Source organism: Melospiza georgiana, chromosome 1 (genome assembly GCF_028018845.1).
Source record: "Melospiza georgiana isolate bMelGeo1 chromosome 1, bMelGeo1.pri, whole genome shotgun sequence".
Classification (NCBI taxonomy): domain Eukaryota; kingdom Metazoa; phylum Chordata; class Aves; order Passeriformes; family Passerellidae; genus Melospiza; species Melospiza georgiana.
Window position 1 is genome coordinate 123,310,053 of NC_080430.1, and position 24,004 is coordinate 123,334,056.

Consider the following 24,004-nt stretch of genomic DNA (forward strand, 5'->3'; position numbering starts at 1 on the left):
GGCAATATGGGTTTCAATGCTGCAGATGAACACCAGTCTTCATCAGATTTTATCTTTAGAGCAGGTCATCTATGCTGGCTGCACTTTTCTTGGTACACACATAGAGCTGGTGCACAACCTTGACCTACAACAAAAACATGTGCTTATACACTCATCACATCCTTCTGGCTCTCTTTCAGACAAACTAAAAGAGCACTTGCTCCCAGGTCAGGTATTTCTAACACGGCACCCCACTGTAACTAACTCTTGCTGAAAGGTCACACTAAAGTTTATGTCATGCTTGGAAAGCAAACCCACATCACCAAGTTCTGTGGTTCAGAGCCATTGGATGAATGCCCTGCCTGTGGCCTGGGAGCACATGCACCTCACTAGGCCAATTCACCACACCCAGGGCTGGCTTTTGACAGGACAGACACCCGGGGAGGAGCAGCACAGGTGGATCGCCAACTGAATTATTCTGGAAGTAATAGCAGCCCACTCCTGATCCTTATCCTTCCCAGAGCTGCTGCCTCTACCACAGGGCTGTCTGGCTGACTCTACCAGAATTTCACAGCACATTCCACACCCGCTTCTAAAGATCCTTTGGGGAAAAGCACAGCCGGGAGCCAGCTGTCTGAATGGCTTCAACACCCTCTTCTCCTTGGAAGCCTCTGATGCACTGCACATGCAATAATCCACCCAGCTCTCCCTGCCACGAGGTAAATGGCACATGCATCTAGCCAGGGAAGTTTGGCACCAGTGACTGCCTAGGTGACCTTCCAGAACGGGGCTGAGCGAGTAAAGCTGAGTAAAACAAATCATGATTAAAACTCACTCACATAAGGAATGCCTTTACCTGGTTAGCTAGTACACTGAGGATATTTGCAACGCAGAAGAAGCTATACTACAAAAAGAATAAAGAAGCAGTAACCTAAGTAACCTCTATAGTCTGCTACTGCAAACCATGTAATCTGTTAGCAGTATTTCTTACATGTATGTAAATGCAAAAATCAGATTCACTAGTAGAGCAATAAAGCACAAACCAGTTACTTTTCAGAGCCAACCCTCACCTGATTTCCAGAAATATGGATTTCCTCAGCAAGTGAGCTGACATGTCTTTCTAGAATAAATTCTGTCACCCCTATTCACATTGAGCCGTACCATACTCAAATCTCAGGTTTTGATGACAGTATGCAGAAAAGTGCAGCATTCAGCATGAGTAACAGCATATAGAACTTTAGTGACATATGGATTCATTACAGAAGCTTCATTATTTGCAAAGGGTAAAGACTAAATCTCAGAAGGTACCATTAGTTCCTCTGGAATTCATAAAAGAATTGAGTTTTTCTGGAAATTAGGAGAAGTGGACAGTATACTGAGAATCTAAAAGTTTCCTTCAGTGGTCACTGAACTGTCTCTGTATTTGATTATTCCTTCCTGATCCATCTGGGAACTTCCACTATCTTGACTTTGGCCTTGCAACTGCCTGTGACTCCCACAAAACATGCAGCTCACAAAGAGCACTGTTCCATCAGTGATACCCTGCTATCACTGGAACCAGTGGGAGTTCTGCTGTTGATGTCAGCAGGGTCAACATTTTCTATTTCACCAGCAGCCTATGTAAAGGATAAATTAAAAGCCACGATCAGCTTGCACTTTTATCCTCCAAAGCAACAGGAGTAAGTAAAGTCCAAAGCAAATGGACTACAAGCCATTTGTCTGCTCTTTGATTAGAAAGGGAAGTTTTCTCTGCTCCTAAAGAAAGTAACACCACAGGAATTATTTCAGTAGTAAGGTGAATGTTTTCAAGTCTTGACCAATTTTCTCCCTTTATCTACTGAGCAGCAAGCCACATGCTCCTTTGCAGCCTCTCTTCATTTCAGAATTTGCCAAGTAACAGCTATGAGGGGTTGCTGATCAGAGCGTGAAATGTCACCTCATTCCTTCAGAGTGACAGGTGCAATAAAAACCAAACACCTTACATTGCTACTATAGTCTCACTAAAACTTTATTTCATAACTACCCTCTAGGATTAATAAAGCGCACTTTAAATTATCCCTCAGGGTTACGGAAGGGTAGGCTTTTTCTAATTATAATATGAAAGCATTTGCCTATTTTCCTATTAAAATCCCACAATATTATTGTCCTTCTGGTTGTCTACTTCAAATCAATTTAATAACAAAATTATTTTCTCATATTAATGTTATGAATACACTCTTATGTATTCAAGGATCCCCCCTGCTAAAACTCTCCTGCTTTCACTCTGAAATACCATAATCTGAATAATGCCAATCTTTCCTTGTTCTTGCTACTGAAGAATGTAAGGCTTCCACTGTAATATGCTCACACTTGAAGTCCCTGCTTTATTCACTATATTCAACATAATGCTTTTATCTATGTTTGGGGGCTTTTGTTATAAAATCTGTGCCTATTTTTTTGACATAAATATTAAGCTATATTTTAGCAGCAGAAAGACAGAAGAGACCAAAAAAATGCTTCCATACCATTCTCTCTAGTGGCTAGAAGCAACTGCATACATCACAACATCCACAGGCTGTGGCTAATTACTTCCTTTTGAGAAAAAACTACACACTTGAAGACTAGAAATCTGTAATTAATTTCCTGGTAAGTCATGGGTAAAAGTGGGAGAAAAAAATCCCAAACAAACATGTTTATTGTTGCCAGCAGAATGCTTATAAAGACAGTATTACTAAAGTGAAAAAGAACAACAGCATTCCAAAGAACCTCTACAGGAATTCATCTTTTCATTGCTCCTCTTATTATTAGTGAATACAGTTTCCTAATAATTGCATGATCACAAGTAGACTAAGTTCCACCATTTCAGTAATTTAAAACATAGATGATAAAAAGGCCCAGAGTCTATGCAACTTAAAAGGTGAGATGGAACATGTGGAGACAAATATTCCAGCCTGAATGGAGTAAAAATATATTGAAGTGCAATATTAAGTTGTTCCATCAGAAACAACTGGTACCATCTTCAGATCTCTATTCATACTCTACAAGAAAAATTTCTGCAGGTATGAAGTCATTCAGAGAAGGATCTGAAAAAGCCATACATTTCTCCCACTCACTTGTAAAGAACATCATGGGTGAGAGCACAAAAAACCAGGTCATGAGAAGTCTGAGCCCATTGTGTAGGTACCCTCCCAGAAGCAGCACATGAACAGCACCAGCTTTAAGATGATGCTGCACACTGCAATAACTGCAGCTTTTGGCCCTGAACAAAGGCCCAGTAATGTGCCTCTGTCTATAGAAATTGTTTCTGAGCAACACTGAACAAGTTAATGGGATATATCAAAGTACTTCAAAAAGAGGTGCCCAATTACCTTTCAGGATGTTCTCATGCCCTTTAGCCAGCTGATTATACGTGGAGTCTTTTCCCTTAGATGCAAAGTGATTGCTCTGATGGCATCATTTCCTTTTTTCGTGCATTCAAGTTTTTTTTCTTTTCAATTAAAGCTACACAATAGAAAAACAAACAGCAGGAAAGGATGTAACAGCAGACTAAGGTGACACTTGGTTGACCTTAGGATACAAGGGGACTTGTCTTGTCACATCCACAAGGAACAAAACCTTTCAGCCCTTTTGCAGGGAACCTGACCACAGGCAACAGCTCCACTGCAATACAACATGATCTTCTGGACACAGAGAAATAAAACACTGCCGTCAAACAAAGCAATCTCATCAGAAACATTGATGATGAGCATTTCAATCAGTTATCTACATGTTTAAATTGAGCCTCTTTTTTCTTCACTCACTGCTGCAAACCGAGTTACAGCACCAACTTACTACTAGTCCTACTTGTACAGGCAAATACTGTAATAGCAAACTAAAGGATAAATCACTTTAGATCTTCACAGTAAATTTAGAGAAAAATACTGGAAATATTGCAAACATTTAATCCATATAAGGAAGATTAATAATTTCAGACTTGTTCTCTCCTTACAGAGGTCTCTGAGATAGATTAGCCCTGGAAAACCCTTTATTACACATGATACAGCAAGTGCAGAAAAATGTGACATTCAGTTTTAAACCAGGTCATGGTGATCAAATCTTCTCTCGCATACATAAAGAACTTTCTAGAAAAGCTATTCATCCTATTTCAGAGTACCATGGCCCTAAGCAGGGCATCTGATCTAAATTACTATTCATTTAAAAATACCCCTCTGCCAAAACAAGCAACAGACCCAAAGCAAATATCAGACACACGACCCTAGAGTGATCAAAAAATAGAAGAAATATATGGTATAAAAGTAGCATCATTGTCAAATTTTGAAGTGAGCAGAGTTATCAAAAGCTTTCGGTAAACCCTACTTTTTGAATAAAGAATGATGTATTAAAAAAAGATATATTTGATATTCTGAAAGAAGATCTGATGTTAATCAAAAACTTTTTTCACTTGATGTAGATTATAAAATGTAGATTTCTAAACTGTACCACAGCGTGAGACCAGCAGACAACAGAAATCGGATGGTTATATAATTTGGTGGTTAAGCAAAGATATTTTTAGTGCTTTGCTAATCCATCTAATGCATTTCTTTCCAAGAGAAGAAAATGCATTACACTGATAGCAATAACAGGGTCAAAACATGAGGATATTGACAAGTAATTTACATCTTTGAGAAAATAAAAAATTATCTCAAATTATTTTTAACAGCATCCATTCCTAAGGAAGGATTGGGAATGGGTGACACTTGCACATAAGTAATTAAAGAGAAAACAAAAACAAAGAAGGGCAACTTTCATAGAAAAACTTCAAATAGGAATCTCATAATGGAAAACCAGCTGGTGATACCTCAAGAGAATAAAATAAATAGAAAATTAAGTGTGAAGGCAATTTCTGGGTGGCACATAGTTTATGCTGTCTGGGAAACCTGAAGAAACTTCTATTTTTTCTGGAAGAGAATTTTTTCAAAAACAACAGAAAAGAAAACATTTCCCCTTACATTCTATTACATATTAATCTTGAGAGGAACAAAGCATATTTAATCTAAAAATATGGGAATAGGACCATCAAAGGACAACAAAAGTATTTTTATAAACAGCAAATATTCTTGAAAAAAGATGAGTTAAACCACTCCTTAGTGTAACAAACTACAGCAGACTTAACGTTAAAAGGTCCCAATCTATTTTAAAGTTTCATTTATTAAGAGATGGATGCCTTGAAGTTGTGCACAAAATGTATCCCCAGCGGACTGGCACCTCAGCAGGCTCAATTTCTGCCTCCCTTGAAACTGCTACTTGCAAAATTAGACAACTCAGCATCAAAGAACAGAGAAAAAGACCTAAAGGTGTGAATTAGTTTCACTAATGAAAAGACAATACATGGTTTCAGAGTCAGAGAGATAGGAAATGGTTTTAAGTTTAACAGTGAGCGTATAAAAGCAAAAAATCCAAGAGGAAACTGTCCCCCTAATTCTGCAAAGTGAATTTCTTCTGCAAAACCAGAACTATTTTCTTGAATGGATTAAGCAGTGCTAGGTTATACATCTGCCCAAAACCACATTTTCATGCACCAGCAAATTCCAAGGAAATCAGTCATATTTTTCAAAAAAAGTATCTTTTAAAGTATCACATTAGATACACTAAAAGAACAACAGTGTTTCTTAAATTTTCAGGGGCCTTGAACAAGCAGGCAGGGCTTCTGAAGATAGTTTAAGCTGAGTTTTCTCAGACTGACCTGTGAAGACCCAGTCAGTATGTTCTTTGAACCATCAACCAAAAATGCTTTCACTGTTACAAAGAGCTGATTAAATATGTTGTGAAATAGCAAATAAATGGAAGAACTTTCGTTAAGAGGAAATGAGCTCATGCATTTCACAGACCCAAGTCTTGCGCAACCCCTACTCAAATACCAGGGCACAATTCAACACTTCTGAGGACTTTTAATGTCCAAAATGTAATAGTATTCTATACTGAAAGGATTCCAGTCTGGCTTCATCCTTGTTAGAAACAGCAAAAATCTGGGTGTGCAGACAAGCATGTGAGACCTCTGATGGTCTCTCTGTACTGTATGCAGACCTTCCTGGAAGAGACAGCAGCTCCTTCACATTGCTCACTCACCCTGGAGGTCTGCAGCCAGAGTTCCTCATGTCATGCAGTCACCTCTCAGCAGGTAACTCACAACTTAACTGCTATTCAGACTTCATGATCACTTCCATAATGATCTAACCACACGCGTAAGGAGCAAGTGAATTCAAATCAAGTATCTGTTACATTACAAAGATGGAACTAATGAGTGGACTGTTAAAAGCCATTCAAAGCATATCCCGATCAACTAAAATTTGAAGAAAACATCAAATAAGATTTAGCCCAAGCTCCTTGGTAAATTTATTCCGAACTACAATTTTGGCTAATTGATCTCTGCATTTATTGTTCATGAACCCAGCAAAGCTAAAAGCTAAATGCTATGTACTTTAATCCTTCTGCTAAAAAAGGTTCACCCTCAAAGGTCCATGACGAATTTTTTTATCAGAAATGCACCATATTTGTGCATGTCACAGTCAAAGACATTGAGGTGATAATGTTTAGTGCCTTTTCCTGATAACAAGTGGTTGTATAAAGCTCAATTATGAGCAAATACTATAACTACATCTCTTGCAGGTGGTCTAAATTTTAAGCATACAAAATATACACTAATTTTTATCTGTCCCATTTCTGTCTTAAAATCAATTTCTGGAACAGGTATAAACTCTGAATTAAGAAATAAAATGGCACTCTTCACCCATATGGCCTATCCTATCAAACAGTGCTCGGGATTGTAATATATCATTATGATTTTTTTCTCATATTTCATTATCCAGTGAGAATATAAAACAATATTTATACCCATACATTGCACCTTTAGGAAATTGTGAATGCTGGGCAACATTAGACCTCTCAAGATGAGTTAAGTTTTGCACAAGGAATCTAGTCACCACTGGAATAAAGAGAAAGCCTCTTCATCAGAAACCACTAATACTTCAACAGATCTGCAGAAATCAAACATTTCTGAATATCACAGTAAGTCATCAACTTAGCTATTCTGTTGATTTTAATGGAAGTGATGCCATTCCAACCTTTATTGCTAATCTGATTTCCAAAACTGAACTCTTCTCTGAAGCACAAAATGATGTTGTGAATGGTAATAAATTTAGAAACATTTAAAACATGAAACCCAAAGATCATCAACTCCAAAGGTTAATCCACCACTGCCAAGTCCACCACTAAACCAAGTCCCTAAGTACGACATCCATACATCTTTTAGGCACGTTTAGGGATGATTAATTTATTTTGCCTGAAATACATTTTTTATCTTAGCACTTGGCACTATATTCTTTGTTTTAAGCATATTCCTAAGATGCTTATACAACTGACATCACAAATTCCTGCAAGTGAAGGAGCTTAAAAAGTGAACTTGGGCAGAACACAAGCACACATGCGTGCACACACACACAGCCAGATCCTAGGAAGTCACTTCAGTTTAGTGGTCATCCAGATTTCTTGGTCTCCTTTCTTTTCCCTTCGGAAATCAAATTTTTAACCAGCAACAGGTATGAAATCCTGGCTCCAGACAAGAACACACTAGGGCTGTGATGCACGCTCATATCTGCCCACAGGCCACCTCAACAGTGACAATCTTTTGGGTCTTGCCTGTTTCCACCTTTGGATTTTGAGTTCTTTTGCAGAACTAAGAGCGTCATGATCCAATTCCTTTATTTATAAAGTAGTCTGAAAGTTCAGAGAAAAAATATCTTTGAAATTATTCACCCCAAAGCCAGAAAGGAAAGCTAAAGCAGCAGCAAAATGACCTCTGCCTCTTTTTATATATGCCAGGAACACCTGAGGCAAGCATGAAGCGGAGGTGCTGCATTATAGCAATAAGGCAACTAAACAAGCCTTACCCACCTGATTCAGTGTGGTAAGAGAAAAGAATGTAGATACCTGTCTTCTTAACCTCCTAGAACAAAAGAGCTGAAAATTCACATTTAACTGATTTAATTTTAGTCAGATACTAGAAGGAAATTTCTGACTTTTAAATGCAAAACAGTAATACCATAATTTCTCATCAACCCCTACTTTTAACATAGTAAACCTAAAGTGTAGCATTTCTCACCAGAAAGTCTGGAAATAAAGATTAAAAAAAAACAAGAGAAAGAAGTAGTGCTTAAGTGAACAAAAAATTAATTCAGAAACAGAACATACTGGGACAGGCTAAATGACTGGTTCTCCCAACTGCAATTTAGTGCTGGACACCCACGGGGCTCAGGGCTGAGAACTCATGTTATCCTTAAATGCCAAGGAAAAGCTTGAACAGCCAAGTGACTGAATTTGTGAATGGCAGCATCAGAGAAGTCTGAGGCAAAACTGCAACAAAGGGATGCACAAAACTCACTGATGCCTCTTAATGGTGAATGAAGTTCAATTTAAGTGTAAGAGTGATGGGCAAAGCAGAACCACCCTAACTTTATTTATGAGTGGCTTTAAGGTGACCTTGGCAGTGAGCTCTTGGGAGACTGCTACTGCTATTCAGCAGATCTGGGAATAGTTAATCTTGAGAGGACAACAGGAATAATCAATAGGTTGTTTCAGATGTTAAACGCTGACATGGGTTTGAGGGAGGCAAACTTTAGTGGAGAAATTTATTCCTGGACCCTAGCCACAAAGAGATTGTGCCTCTACCTCCACAGACAATGAGAGCAAAAAACTGCAGAAGAACAAACAAAGCAGAAAAACAAAGTGCAAATTTAGGAGTAGTGAAAGAAGAAGATCATAGTGAGATAGGCAAAAGAATGCAGGTCAGTGTACACAAGCATGTACTGAAATCTGTTACATACATAAAGCAGAAAAATGTATTAATCACCAAAAACATGAAGAAAAGTCATAATATGTATCACTGATCCATTAGTATTCAAACAAACAGTACCACTCATTGAACTACACCAATTTTGAGAAAATGAATCAATTGTTATTAGGAAAATATAGAATTAGATCAATGAATGAATCCTTTAAAAGAGTATTTTTCTGCCGTAGTTGTTCAGTGAGAAACATGCTGCTCTACAGAATACTGTTCAACAATGTTACAGTTAGATGATAGCAAGTTTTCTTATCTCTTTGAAGAAATAAGCTGGGAATGTTCTATATGAGTTGATTTAATCTTTGAGCAAAACATCAAGGAAATAACTCAAGCTCCAACTAGTACTACTAAATGTATGTATGCAGTTGTACTAGATATAGTGGAAATACAAAATATCTTTCTGGTTCTGAGAGTATTTTTATAGCAATAAATAACATAAATCTAATGACTTAACTCTACAGTTCACACATGACTAACCAGTACAAACGATCCAGATTTTGTTATTTGAATTCATATTTATTTCCATCACAGAAACTCTCCTACAAGTCAGTAAAGACAGATGCTATTTGCAGCTTAGCTTTTGAGCAATTGTTGTAATACAGATCAAAACTGATATGCTATATAAAAAATAAGGGGAGAATCTGCCTAACAACTCATCTTCTGTGACTACAAAAAAATACTAGTCTCTTTGTCTATCCCAGTACCATTAAAAAAAAAGCCTTAATGTTGTCACGTACATCTGCTGGGCTACTACTGCAAAAATCATCTCTGCATCTCTGCTTCTCAATTAATTAATGTTCTGGAAATTGGGGAAAAACCCCCTTACCATGTGAAAAAAGAATATATTTTAAGAATGTTTGTACAGCAGAAAAAGGCTTTCTTAGAAGGTTATTTTGAAAGCAGTGGTGCAGCATTGTTTTGTTTCATTTATGTTCTGAAAGCACTGAATATTTCCAATCTTATACTAGCAATCTCCTGATTTTAAACAATTTAGAAAAGCAACTCCCAAGTAACAATTCTGTGTCTAATACAAACACAAGGTAAGACTGGATACGCATCAGAACTTCTTTAAAAAAAACTTAAATCCCTATTAAGCTTATGGCTGTAGGTAGGTATATTTGGATATAGGTAATGTGATAAAAAACTAAATACTAGATAAAATTAAATACTAAATACTTCTAAAATTTCAAGCTGAGATATGGTACAGGACTAATTTCACATATTTTCAGCCACATAATCTTGGTGCATTAAATACTAAGAAAGTAAAAAGAAATCTGTGTAATGATGTTTATACGATTTGTGTATTTCAAACAGCTGTATTATTCATTCCCCAGCAAATAACTGAGGAACAGTCCAAGATTATATTCTTTTACCAATGAGTTGTTTGTGAAATCTGAGGGAATATGTGCCCCAATGAAGTTAGTGGTGTAACTCCCACAGGATTCAAAGAACATATGGTTTTCTATAAAGAATGCAGATTTAACTTTAAAATTACTATCTATAGTAGTTCAAGACCTATTTTAAGTTTTACCACAGCATTTCACTTGTTATCTTCAAACAAACTATGTAGCAAAATGATTAAAAGTGATTTCATTTTGAACCTCAGGCAGCTTTTTGTACTGAAGCAAGCAGTCTTATATAAATACCTTTGGTATTTGCTGGATCCTATTGCTAAACACAATGTTCATATTTCAGCTATAATAAGTAAAGCATCTCCAAGGCGTGTGAGGCACCAGGCTTGCAAGTGTCCAGTTTAGTTTCTTGAGTAAAGTGAGAGTGGTAGAGTCAGCTAAATCCATCATGGAAAGCTGTGTGTGGCACAAATAATTCAATGCTGTTTGGAACGATGGGCAGCTGCCTTCTAGTGTGAACACAAACTGTGCTATCACATGCGTGTCATTTCAGCTCTCCCTAGAAATCACAGTTTGTTCAGGTCAAGATGAGCACACTGGTCACACAAGGCAATGAACACAACAAAGGAGCTGCCTAATAAACCACCTAGTACTGCTTCCTGAGACATCCATACGCTCCATATCACCCCACCATGTAACACAGCATGGCGAAGCTTACTCTGAATCGAGGTTATGAAAAATGTAAGCAGTGGGTTCTTGAGTAACTGCTGTGCTGTGGACGTGGGTGTTCTGGGGTGGACAGCTGAGCCAGAGGTGCTGCCCAGCAACTTGAAGGCAATGCTAAGTGTCCAAGCCCTGGCTGGGGCAGCACCAGGCCAGGACTTAGGGTAAAACTGGAGTTCTCTGACTCATCCTAGCACTGGACATCACACAAGTCACTACTGGCACCAGGCCACGATGACAGCCAGGGACAGCAGGGTCCCAAAGGAAGTCCATGTTGTGAAGGTGTGTTCGCTCCCAAACAAAATAGTTATTCTGGGTCTCCACTACCAAGTCAATCCTGCTGCACCTTCCTCCTGCATCCACTTCTAACAACTCAAGATTCCTTGGAAGTCACGTAGAACAAAGCAGCCTGCTTGTGAGACAGGATCACAACCAGAGTTTCAGCAGCTTCTATTAAAAAAATAAAAGCTGAAATTTAGCTCTAGCATCTGTGGACTTGGACACAAACATGTTAAAAATAAAATTGAGCTGTCTAAAAAAGCTGCTCTGAAAAAGAAATCACTGCAGAAGATGCCAGTTAATCCCCCTTCAGTGCTCCACTTAAAAAGAGCACTAAAGTGACTAGAGGCTTGCTAGTCACTGCTGTCTGAGCACAGACAGCTAATTAACAAGGAGGAACTGCTCCATATTATTAGTAGCAAGATATTGATTTTACTGTTATCTTGTTCTCTGGCCCAGTCTTTTGCCAGCTTCTTTTCATCTGTTGGGCACAGCCATTTTCCCAGACTGCAAGGTCTCCAGACAGCATAATTTGTTTGTGCAGTGCCTAACACAAAGGAACCATTATGCTTCACCAAATCTCAGGTGCTCCTGTAATGAGAGCCCATTACAATATTGCTTTTAAGGTGGACACAAGTTCTCATGGCACACTATGACAATACATACGCTTCACTTAAAACTCACTCAAAATTTAAAGTAATTAGAAGTATTTCGCTTTTGTGAAAAGGAGAAAAAACAACAAGTTTTAATTCTTGAATCTGTTTTATGACCTGAAAGATCAATGAAATGTAAGGAAAGTATCAACAAGGAAATATTTTTCTCTTTTGATTTCTTTCTCTCTTTTCATTCATACACGATCTTCTAGTTCATATTTCTTACCCTTACAGTATTTTTATCATGTCCCTTTGTGTGCTTGCAAAGTTTGTTCTTCCTCAGAGAGTCGACACTTAGAGGAAAATATCTTTTAAGGGGAGAATCAGCTAGAAAATATTTAAAAGGAAAAAGAAAAAGAAAAGGCCTGGCTCAGAACACTCAATTCTGAATGCAGAAAATCGACTTTTCTGAAATAATGTGAAATATGAAGGGTTGTTAGTAAACAAACATCATTCCTTCTGCTTCCACTGCCTCACATTTACTTACAGGACTGATGTATTTTATAAACACTCAGTGATACTCAGTGTTATAAGTTTATGTTCAAACTCTGAAAATGAATTCCAGAAACAATACAGTTTTTTATTTTGTACATAAATATTGATAAAGGCAAAGTTAATATAATACAGAATAATGAAAACTTAAGTAATTTTCTTACTAGGAAAGAAGTGCTCTAATGTTATTCCAGTCTATATTGAACTGCAGAGGGATATCTCCTTTGAGTGAGACACATGACAGTGATGAAAAGGAAGTTCAAAATCCCTACATTGAGAATTACATGATATCCTCAAAATGAGTTTCCACTTGACTCTTGTTGAGTCAACACATGAGGCTTTTTAATATCTTCCAAAAGGCTCTTCCAAACATACATCTTTCAGCATTTAAAGCACTTCACATGTATAGAGAAGAATCAAACATTTCTGGAAAGCAGCTTCTCCTCTTAGACAGGAAGACCCCAAATAAAGCACATAAACCTGACTGCTTTTAGTACAATGCATTAAAGATGAATTTGAATTAATTACTCCCCATAATAATGGTATTTTTAAAAGGCACCTTAAAAGTTTTGAAAAGGGAAAGTAATGAGCATAATTTTGAAGTTTCTCAAATTCTGGGATTTTTATATTTATGCCAAAACATTTTTTCCTTAAATACAGCTGGTAAAACTAATACACAATCAAATCTATTAAGTTGCACTGTAATTTAAAAAGAATTTTTATTCATTGCTAATTTCTAATCTGTTTTGAATACACATCTGTGTAGCAGAAGCTAGTAATTATTTTCCTGATACAGCAGCTTTTTATAAATCACATAATGTTGCAATTTGCTATCTTTTGAGAAATGCTGTTGTAATTTTCAAAACACCTCAGTACAAATACCTCAAAAACCCAAAGGCTAAGTCAGGAGAGCCAATGTAAATTCAGGCTCAGACAAGCCCTACTTATCCCAACTTTTATATTTTTCTTTGTGTACAAAACTGCCACTTTAGACAAAGGAAGATTACACAGATTACTAGAGATGACTTTTAGACATAAAAAGACATTGAGAATATAAAGCAAAACAGTGGTTGGTCTCGTTGAAGACTGTGTGGACATCTGTCACAGGTCAAACTACCAGCCAAGCCTGTCAGGACCAGCAGGGAGCTATGAAGAGGAGTATGGTCTGTTTCCATTTGGCTGAACAAACATTTTGGGAATATTCTTCCTGTATGCAGGAAGAATAGCAACTCCAAGCTGCACTGAAAAGGAAGGTATCTGGATGAGAGTAAGGATTTCTAGCTCTTTGGTTTGATGGTTTTGGGGGTCAGAAAAGGTCTATCTAGCGAGTTCTTCAACTAATGGAATGGAAATCTACAGCAAGCACACAGTGCTGGTGACATCTGTCCAGTCTGAAACACAGAAGGCCACTGTGCAGTGAGGTGATGCCATATGGGCAGAACTACCTTTGTATTTATTACACACTAGAGAAATTACAGAAGGCAGACTAGACTTTTTTGTGCAGTAGTAATTGTCAGGAAACAGACAGAACCACCATTCATCTAGAAAGACATTGCAAGAATGCTATCGTCCAAAGAATTATTATATTATTAATATATCAGTTTGGTAAAAAATTGGTCAAGACAGTTTGCTAAGACAGTTTTTTAGTTCACCAGTGTCCATGGCCTTGCTCCTACTGGTACATACTCAAAAGAACTCTGAACATTTGCAAGATAGGAAAGGTCTTGCCATTCTTACTAGGGGAGCCCAACATGCCCTCAGAAGTGAAGTTAATATTATCTTCATGCCTGATGTTGCCCAGTTCGGTGTCAGGTCTCTTGGCCTTTGAATCAGTGCCAGTACAGTTGGTCAGTGGCTACTAAAAAGAGAGAACACCTGAATCTGCCATCTTGCTGTCTATCCTGGTAGTCATGGGAATGTTTCAGAGAAATTTTTAGTTGAGAAACCAAAGGGAGACTGCCCCAGGTCACAGCTGCACTACAACTTCTGCTGCACTTTCAAAAATGTATTTTCAAGAAATCAACATTGTTTTGGTGAATTGTTCCAAAAGAAGCAATTTGATCTCTGCCCTCCACCTAAAAATCAAAGGGAAGGAAAAGCAAACAAAATACTTCAGAGACACTTCTTGAAGAGGAAGTGCATTCACTGTGCCTTGCAATGTAATGGTCTCAGACGACAGCTTTTTAATAGCTTTATACAGACTCAAAGGGGTGAGTCCTCCTTTCCATATATCCCACCTATTTTTTTTTTTAAACTAGGGCTTATTATGTACTGACAGAACATAAATGGGATCCAGTACTTTCTCAAAGTTAGGTATTACTGATCTGCCTTACTAATATGGTATGCTGTCATATAATGCCTTACATATATTTATAGAAGTAACCAAATATATGCTACCCTTTAGTTACTTACATGACCAGTTCTCAGAAAAATCCTTTAATGGTATGCTACATTCTTCATCTTAGTGTCTCAACTACTTCTTGCTATGAGCATTTCATATATTCAAGCTCTCCTACTGAAGCAGTTTTTTGTACTTCTTATGACTGTCAGGAAAAGGGTAGTCACTGGGGACACACTAGTGACCACACTAAATTAGGAATCAGTTGTTCAGCTCAAAGAGTAATGTGACATCCTCTTTCTAAAATAGCATGAAGATTTTCTTTCATGCATATTCTGGACTCTTTTTTTTAATTCAAAGCATATTTCAAGAAAAGCCTGCCTGAGGAAACAAACTAAAGCCATCAATAGAGAAATCGCCACAGAAACTTATTGGAAGGCAATAAAAATGAAATAGCTTTTTAAAGAGCTCTCAAACTTAACAATATAACCAATTAAAATTGTCCGCACTGATTTAATTTGTAACTATTTCATTTCAAGAAACTTTGCTTGGTTGTTGGTTAGAAGTTGAAAGTGAAAATGACGCTTTTCTCCACTACCAATACCCACACACTTCTCCCATCTCAAACATTTGGCAGAGGCACGGGGAGAAGCTGATTACCCCTATTTCAGGTGGTGGTTGTATGATCAGATGAGTTGAGGAGAAGCATGCTCCAAAATGGAAGAGTCCTCATAAAGAACTCTTTTGGCAGACATTGTCCTGGCAACCAAACCAACAGCCTCTAAGCACAACATCCTCGACCATTATTCTTAGGCTGTTCCTACCAAGAGCACCTCAGACAAAGAGATGCATCTTAAGATGCCTATTCTCAAATGGGCAACTTCAGTCAGTTTCAGATCCTCGACCATTATTCTTAGGCTGTTCCTACCAAGAGCACCTCAGACAAAGAGATGCATCTTAAGATGCCTATTCTCAAATGGGCAACTTCAGTCAGTTTCAGATGCTACCAAAAAAACTGGCAATATAGTAAGTAAGTATAACTGGAGCATGGCTATGGGAAAATATTAAAACTTTACCTCATTTCCCCCAAATAATTCATTACATTCCTCACCAATTTTATTTTCCAAACGGGTTTAAAGGCATAATGCAGCAGCTCTTGAGAGAAAGCAGAAATATATCAAGAATGGAAATTTACTTTTACAGGATGCTACAGAACAAACACCAACTCTATACTCAAACCAGTTGAAGCTCTAAGCTCCAAATGCATAATGCCACGAAAGTCAACAGAGCTACACACATGAAACTGAGAGGCGAGCAAGTGCTCACTACCACAAAGGTCTACAACCTTCCAGTTGATAACTTACCTTGAGGTTGCAATTTCCACTTTGGTTCTTGCCATGGCAGCTGCTCGCTGTGCACCCTCTATTGCTCTATCCACCTTTTCTCTAGTTTTTGTGTTTCGTATTGGTATAAGTTGCTTTCTTATTCCACGGACCAAAATGTTATTTTTGTACTTTCCCTCTTCTTTGGTGCCATCTGGAAACATGGTACATCCATATCCATGCCTCCTGTTATTCAGCCACTCTCCTTCATATTTCATACCATTTGATCGCTCACTGATACCAAAACCGCTGCGCTTGTCGTTCTTCCATTCACCCATGTAGGCTTCTGTAGTGGTAGCATCAACGTGGTCTTCCAGAGGGCTATAATCACAGTCACCATCTCCAAAACTAATTGTAGAGTTGGCGTCACTAGAACTAATCCTGCTCATAGCAGCATCGCTCCTTACAGAGCTCCGTTTGCTAGATATCGATGACCTAGACTCCGATTTTCTAAGTTTTATACTACCCAGAAGGGATCCTCTTCTGAATAAGCCTCCTTTTTTCTTAATGCCCATGGCTTCTGGATCACTGTGAAAATTGAGCACAAATCCTCCTCTTGTTCCAGCCGGACTGTCTGAAGTGACGTCGTGCAGAACAGTGCCATTGCTCTGCTCACTTCGAAGCGACGCCAGAGATGTTCGGAGAGGTGAACGGATCACAGTGGCCATGCCATAGGGTACGCTCTGACGTACGCCGTATCCATGTCTCATCCCTCCTGTCCACTGCCCCTGGTAGGTACCTTTTAAAATAATAAGAAGTTAAATTTAGGAAGCTGTAGAAGACCTAGCTCTCTCCATCCAGTATGCTACAGGCAACACTACACTGTCAGCTCTGATTTTGGTAAGAAGAGATGCACACAACACAGACAGATAAACTACTTTAGTTACTTGTTTTTCTTATAAATTATTTTGAAGAAAATCCTTCACTTTCACAGCTGGTTTATTTTAGTAACTAAGACACAGTGACTATAATCATAACCATTTTTTTAAATGGATCTATTCAGGGGAAAAAATTGAGAGAAATTTCTAAAGCAGGACTCCCTCAACATTTTTTTAATGTGGACTGATAGGAAGGTGGCTAGCAGAAACAGAGATATGTAGTCAGCTGAGAAGGGAGAGAGCAGGACACTTACAGTTCTTGTGCCCAGCTGCCCACAGAAAGAGCAAGTAGGAGAAGTAACCATTCTGTTATTGTGGGTTTAAGGTGACTATAGACCTCTCCTTGTCAGGAGCTATTTGACAGATTGTCTGCAGATGGGCTTTTGGATCCACTGTCATAAACCTCCATTGTAAAATTAAATATTTTAAAATTTTTTCTGTGGATTTGAATGAAAGAGCAAAACCTTAGGACCCCTTTCTCTTTATGAACTCTTCATACCAACACTTTCTAGTATCCTCAGCACATAAATATGTGCTGCATTCTGACTTATGTTCTGACAGAGGGATCAAAAGCATGAATTCTGTAGCCCTTTTTTTGCCTTTCTTTTGTTCTGCAGTATGTAAGAAAGGCAAGGCAGTAACACAGTACTGCACAACGTTCTAGCAAACATTTAATCATAACTACTCTTGTAAAAAGTTTTAAACAGCAATGTAAGGAGGATAGATGGTACACGATATGAAAAGTCATGGATGGCCATGCAAAGCTGCACTGGAGCCAAACCCCACCTTTATCAGATTACTACAGCAATTTTTCTTCTTTTATTCTTGAAACTCATTTTCATTTTGACACTTTCCATTGTCTGCTCTCTGAAGGTCATTTCTACCAGAGGCTCCAAAGGAAGGTTGCATGGATATCGTAACTAGTAAGTAGAAGATAACTTTTTTTGTGATGTAATTTCACTCTAATTCCCATTACACTACTTTAAGCTCCTCAAAATGAAGTTGCTCACCCACCTAGTGCTGGGTTTTTTGGGGTTTTTTTAAGCTACTTTGAATATTTTTTCAGAGAATAAGTAATCTTTAATTATTTTTTAAAATTTTGATCTACTTCAACTGGAGCATCTACTGACTATTCAGAGAACTAAATATCACAAGACAAATTTAGTGATTGATAAAATTTTTGTGAAAATATTTATGCAGTAATCGCAGTTAAATATGTAGATCCAAGATTCATTTGCTTTGAGATTAAACCTCTTCCATATACACATACTGGTTTGGTTGTGTACGTGTCCACCATTTACCAAGTACTGCCTTACTCATTACCTCTTCTGCTAACGTGTATTTCAGTGTTAACACACAATTAAATTTGCTAAGTCTGTTTTCACTATTATATAATACTAGATAGGTTCTAAAAGGTAACTATTCCGTGTTGGTAGAAAATTCTACCAAGTGGAAGGTTTTTAACAGATGGCTGCTGACACAAACAAATAACTTTCTTAGTTTCTTTCTCATTCTCTGTATCCTGGATACCTACTACTGCATTGGTTGTAAGGGTGCCTGAATCTAGGAACACGATTATTTTAAAAAACTCAGCATATGGAGAAGAATAAATAGAAACATGAGCACAATGCACTGGTATGGCATATTCTGTAAATACTGCATATATACAGCCACAATATTTTTTTGTTGTTGTTTTATTAAACAGAAAATTCCTGGAAATACATTAATATTTTACGCGCACAAATTACTTCATTTTGTCCCTAATTATTCTGGGATCTGTAATGATATGCTGGAACTAAGAAACTGGCTACATATACTTATTACTACATATTATAACCCCTTTATTGTTCTGCACTAGTTAATTTAATTTTGAAATAATAAATCTAAGTCTAATTTTGATTATACCACAATATTACATTAGAGCAGCATCTCATAATTATACCTCTCCATGCTGCTTACAACATCAGACTTCAAGCATAATCTACTATTTCAGTACAGAATTTTAGAGAAGAGTAAAAGGTCAGCCTCTTTTTCTTACTCATATTGTAATTAATAAACATGTGTTTAATGGAAAGCTTAAAAATACTTAATTAAGGACGTGTATTTTTTGCTACTCTAGAAGGAAGGGAAGTGTTTGCAGCTGCCCTTAAAGGCATTAAAACAAGAACAATTAATGTGCTGCTATCCACTAGTCCAATTTTCCTTTCTACTGTGGAAATAAAATCAATGCATGTTCTTCTAAAGAGAAAATAGTAAAAAAGAAAATGGAAGATTCGTACTCATTTCATCCTTAAAAAGTATGAGATATTTAGGCTGAATTTTATGCAGTGTAGCAAGTAACTCTTATCATTTCTGTCATTACAGATGTCTCAATGGAAACGCTTCTGATACTAATGCTAAAAAGCTAACTCATTTTCCTTGGTTTTTCAACTCACACTTTAAAGGAAAAGTATTTTAATGAAATATGGAGAGCAGTGTCCAGAATGTAGATACAAGAACCTTGTACAGTAATATGACTTACTATATCAGACTTTAATTGCATCACCTTATTCAATAAATTTTAGAGATCTTTAAACAAGCAAGATACGTCAATACTGAAATATAACTAAATACAACAATTTATGATATAACACATGATGAAAAAGCTTTTCCCATATATGAAGATGAAAACATATCCAGTATTTACCTGTCTCTCTAGATAGAGATAAACAGAAACAATATATCAACACACACACCACATTCTGTTTCACCTTATATGACAGTTGACTATTCAAAGCAGCTCCTCTAAAAATTATTGAAATTTTTATTAACACTGTAATTACCAACATAATTTAAACTGTATTTGACCATAAAACAGTAACATTGTTAAACACTAATTTTTTCAAAAGCTGGGCTTGCTATCCTTTGTAACTGAAGAAACATTCAGCCACAACTGCTGACCATCGATCTGGTGTTTAATTGGTTCTCTTGGAAAGGTGTTCATATTTTAAGCCTGAGAGCTATTAGAAAGTGTATTTTTTTCCTTTTCTTTTTGTTGGCAAGTTGTTCTAAGATATAATTTCATAATCTGTTTCCTTAGTTACAGTGTGTCATCCCTTCTAAAACACCCTTGGTGCATCTTACAGCTGTAAATGCCATTGCCCACTTGCAGCTAAAATTTAAAACTACACTGTAAAAAACCCTGAGAGTTTAACTACTCTACTTGCTCTTATCCTTTACTCAGATATTCTCTGGTTTCAAAAAGTTGTTGTTACATTAAGATTTTTGCATGCTTTTCTCCCTCAAATGTTAAATAAGCGTAGACCTAGAAAGAAGACCTCTCAGAAATCAATGAGCATATGTGACCTTTGCTTCAGGGTGCTTTTTCCCCTGATCTCCCTTTGTGGAATGACAACATGCAATTGGTTTTTGCTGTTGTTGGAACGACCATAAATAACCAATTTAGACATACTGAAGTTTCAAATAAGGCCACAGTCACTCCTCCGGTAGGTTTGGCATCTTCACACAGATTAACAAAACCTAGGGAGTTTAAAGGAGGCACAAAAATCCAGACTGCTGCAGGGAACAGAGAGATGGGCCACTTGAAAGCCCAATGTAATCACATGCAATGAATGGAAGTATCATGATTTATAATTCACAGTGTTTTCCTCAGAGATTTGACTGAGTGACAATTGTAAGCATCTAAACACAGCATGACATGTATTACTCATGTCATGAAAAGTGTTGTGTGCAAAAACTGAGGAACACTGTCAATGCTTATTTTCTGTTTCCCTCCTTCAATGACATCTCATAATACCACCAATACACTTTAAAGCAATGTACTGGGGATATACTAAAAAAAAATAAAAACAACCAAAAAGCCAGCAGCAAAGAGATCTACATTATAGCAAGTTTGAAAATAAACTGGCAGTTGGCACAGTCTAATGAGTTATTTCTCTACACTGGTATTCATGAAGAGAGAGCTTTCCCGCAACTGTTTTAAATTATGTTAAAGATACATGTGTAAATCTGGTTTCCTTATAAACCCATTTCAGATGTTGTTCTGGTGTGCAAATACATCTATTGTTCCCAGAGCATGAAAACAAAAGCACATCTGCAAACATCTATGACGTACTGCTCTGCTTCATTCATGAGTACTTTCATTAAAATCAATGGGACTTCACACCCTCTGTTCCTATGAGCTGCAACATGCAAAAGACTGGAGTCATGACAACAGATTTCAGCTAACAGTGTGAACTGGATCCTTCCTATGTTATTCCAAGTCTAAACACTGAGAGAATTTATCTCCAATAACCAATACTATATTAAGATTTTTTTAAAAAGCCACAAGAAGCCTAAAGAAAAAAGGGTAGAAACAACTTTATTTTCTAGAAGATTTAATGGAATGGCAATTCACTTTTCCAGAAGGCAAGGGAGGAAAAAAAGGAAAGCGACTGCTTGTATTTAGCCAATACAAATATAATAAAAATTGAAAAGTGCATTGTGCGATGAAAGAGAAATTGAAATTCTGATCTCTTCCATACTTTGATTTTGGTGAGTTCTTTCCTTTTTGTTGTTGGTTTTGTTTTTTTTTAATTAATCCAAAACCACTGCTGTCTTTGATTATCACAAATTTCCACACCAGGAAACAATTTTTGGACAGCTACAAATATCTCTAAACAAGGGGACAGAAAGGTACAAAACCCACTGCACACTTCCTTGTCTGAAGGAACTGAATCTCATCAACTTGCTACATTTTCTATTTTGGAAAAGAAAAAATAGAAGCCCACCTGCAAATATCTAATTTTCTGCTTAATACAAAAATACCCATTCTCCTGAAAGTTTCACCAGAGATGATGTGACAAAATTCCTTGAAGATACCAGCAAAAGCATCTGTTGAGAGCTGATATATGGGTTAGTCCTTTAGTCACATCACGTGAACAGTACCTCTGATTTTGGTAAATTCTATTACCTGCCTGTTAACTGAACACGTTTCTGAATGCTGAAGCAACCAGCATTTCTGTCAAAAAATCCCAGCGACTGTCTAGTCCTAAAACTGAGACCCGTTTTCCTCCTGTTAGAACAGACCAAACCCGCTCCCTTGTTCCTAGCTGAAGAGCAACTCTGCAGAAGTTGCAGGTGGCACTTTCAGCGAGGCCAGTGACATTACACCAGCAAAGGCTGAATTAAAGAGTATCAGGCTTATTTATTGTACAGAGGTACAAGAACTGTAAGTGAGCACTCCAGTGATCTCCAGCCCTCGTTAACCTCGCTGAACCCTGACTTGACCGCTCCCGACTCCAGCGGAGGCGGATCGCCGCGGCTCCGCACGCCCACCGCCGCGGTGAGGCTCAGCCCTGGGACACTGCCTTTGTCGGGGGGAAAGGTGTGAGAGGCAGGTCTGTGTGAGTGCACTGCACACCTCCTGCTTTGAGCAGGATGCTTGAAACCACCCCGTATTTTTGTAATATCGGGAGTTATTATATGAGGGTGGACCCAAGTTTCATTGATTTTACGCGAGCTGCGTGCCCACTCCATTAGCTCCAGCCTCCTGTTTACAAGCCGAGCGCATCGAGCGCACAACACCCGCACATGAGCAGACACAAGGGCTCTATTAGAACAGGTTCCTGCCGTTCCCGCACCAACGCGGCGCTCAGGGGGCGAGGTGCCGGGGGTTCTCCCGCCTCGCTCGCTCCCCGAGCCAGGCGCGGCCACCCGGCCATCGCCACCTCGGGCACGGAGCCCGTGAGCCGCCTCGGCGGGGAGAAAGGAAAGCCGTCTGCAGGCGGCCGTAATGCGGATTTCTACCAGCTGGCCGGGAGAAAGCGCTGAGCCCGGACAGCTCAGCGCGCTCGGAGCGCAGCCGGGGCCAGGCGGCTCCTCACAGAGTGGGGCGGGGCGGCTGCCAGGCACCTGTGGCGCTCCCCGGCCGCCAGCGGGGCCTCGGGGGCGCCGAGCGAAGGGCGCCGGGAAAGGCGCACGGCCGCGGGCAGGGGCAGGAGAAGCGCCCCGGCGTGAGGGCGGCGGTGAGAGCGCGGGGCTGGAAGGAGGGGCCCTTCCCGCGGCGCGCCCACGCAGGCGCGCACCCCCCACCCACCCCCATTGCCGCCCGCCCCCCGGCGCCGCCGCGCGCGGGGCGCCCCCCGCCGGCGCCCACCTCCGTCCCCGTAGGTCTCCACGCCGTATCCGTCCTGCAGCCCGTTGCTCCAGGTGCCCTCGTAGCGGGCCGGCGTGCTGAGGCTCTGCCGCACCCCGTAGCGCCCCTTGAAACCGTGAGACCACTCGCCGCGGTACATCCACCTGCCCTTCGTCTCCACGCCCAGCCCGTGGCGCTTGCCCTGCGCCCAGTAGCCCAGGTAGGTGTTGCCGCTGGGCCAGGTGTAGCCGCCCGCCACCTCGAAGCCGTGGGACCAGGAGCCGGCATACTCGCCCTGCCCCTTGGGCCCGGTGCAAATGCCGTGCCCGTGGGCTTTCCCGTCCTCCCAGCCGCCGCAGTAGGTGCCGCCATCGTCGAAGTCGAACCGGCCGCCCGTCATCCAGGGCAGCGGGGCGAGCGCGGCGCCGCCGCCGCCTCCCGCTCCCTTCCCTGCTCCGCCTGCCTTGCCTTGCCTTCCCTTCCCGCCCGCCGCCCGACCGACCGACAGCCCCGGCGTTCCCCGCGACTGCGAGCGCTCCGCCGGCCGGCCGCCCGCGCCCAGCCCAGCCGCAGCCCCGCGGCGGCGAGCGGCGCCCGCCCCTCGCTCCTCCCCGCCCGCCCCTCCGCTCCCGCCCGGGCCCGCCCCCGGTGTGGCCGCGCCGCTGCCGCGGGGCAGGTGCGCGCCCCCGGGGCGGGCTGGGGCTGGGGCTGTGTGCCGCGGGAGCAGCCGCCTTCGCCCGCTCGCTCCCGGGGGGTCTCCGTGTGCCTTCTGCTCCCGGGAAAAGCTGCCCCCGCTGGTCGGGGGCGCGCGCGGGCCGGGGCGGGGCGAGCCGGGAGCGCGCAGGCCGGGTCGGGCCGGAGCGCCCGCGGTGCCCGGGGGGCGGGGGCGGCTCCGTGCCCTGCCCCGCCTCGGCGCCGTCCGCCCCTCGGGCTCTCGGGCGGGTTGCTGCTGCACC

At 40.2% G+C, this 24,004-nt stretch overlaps 1 protein-coding gene across 4 annotated transcripts in view; it reads right to left on the reverse strand.

The window, feature by feature from the left end:
- JPH1 (junctophilin 1) overlaps positions 1–23,564 on the reverse strand; it is an 82,491-nt gene extending 58,927 nt beyond the window's left edge. For all 4 annotated transcript variants that reach the window (XM_058023312.1, XM_058023305.1, XM_058023290.1 and 1 more), the window contains exons 1-2: positions 23,070–23,564; positions 16,038–16,794 (exon numbers count right to left, since the gene is read on the reverse strand). In XM_058023312.1, the coding sequence (XP_057879295.1) occupies positions 16,038–16,794; positions 23,070–23,448 (1,136 nt within the window). In that variant the 5' untranslated portion in view covers positions 23,449–23,564. The remainder of the gene's footprint in view (positions 1–16,037; positions 16,795–23,069) is intronic.
- Positions 23,565–24,004: the final 440 nt, after the last annotated feature.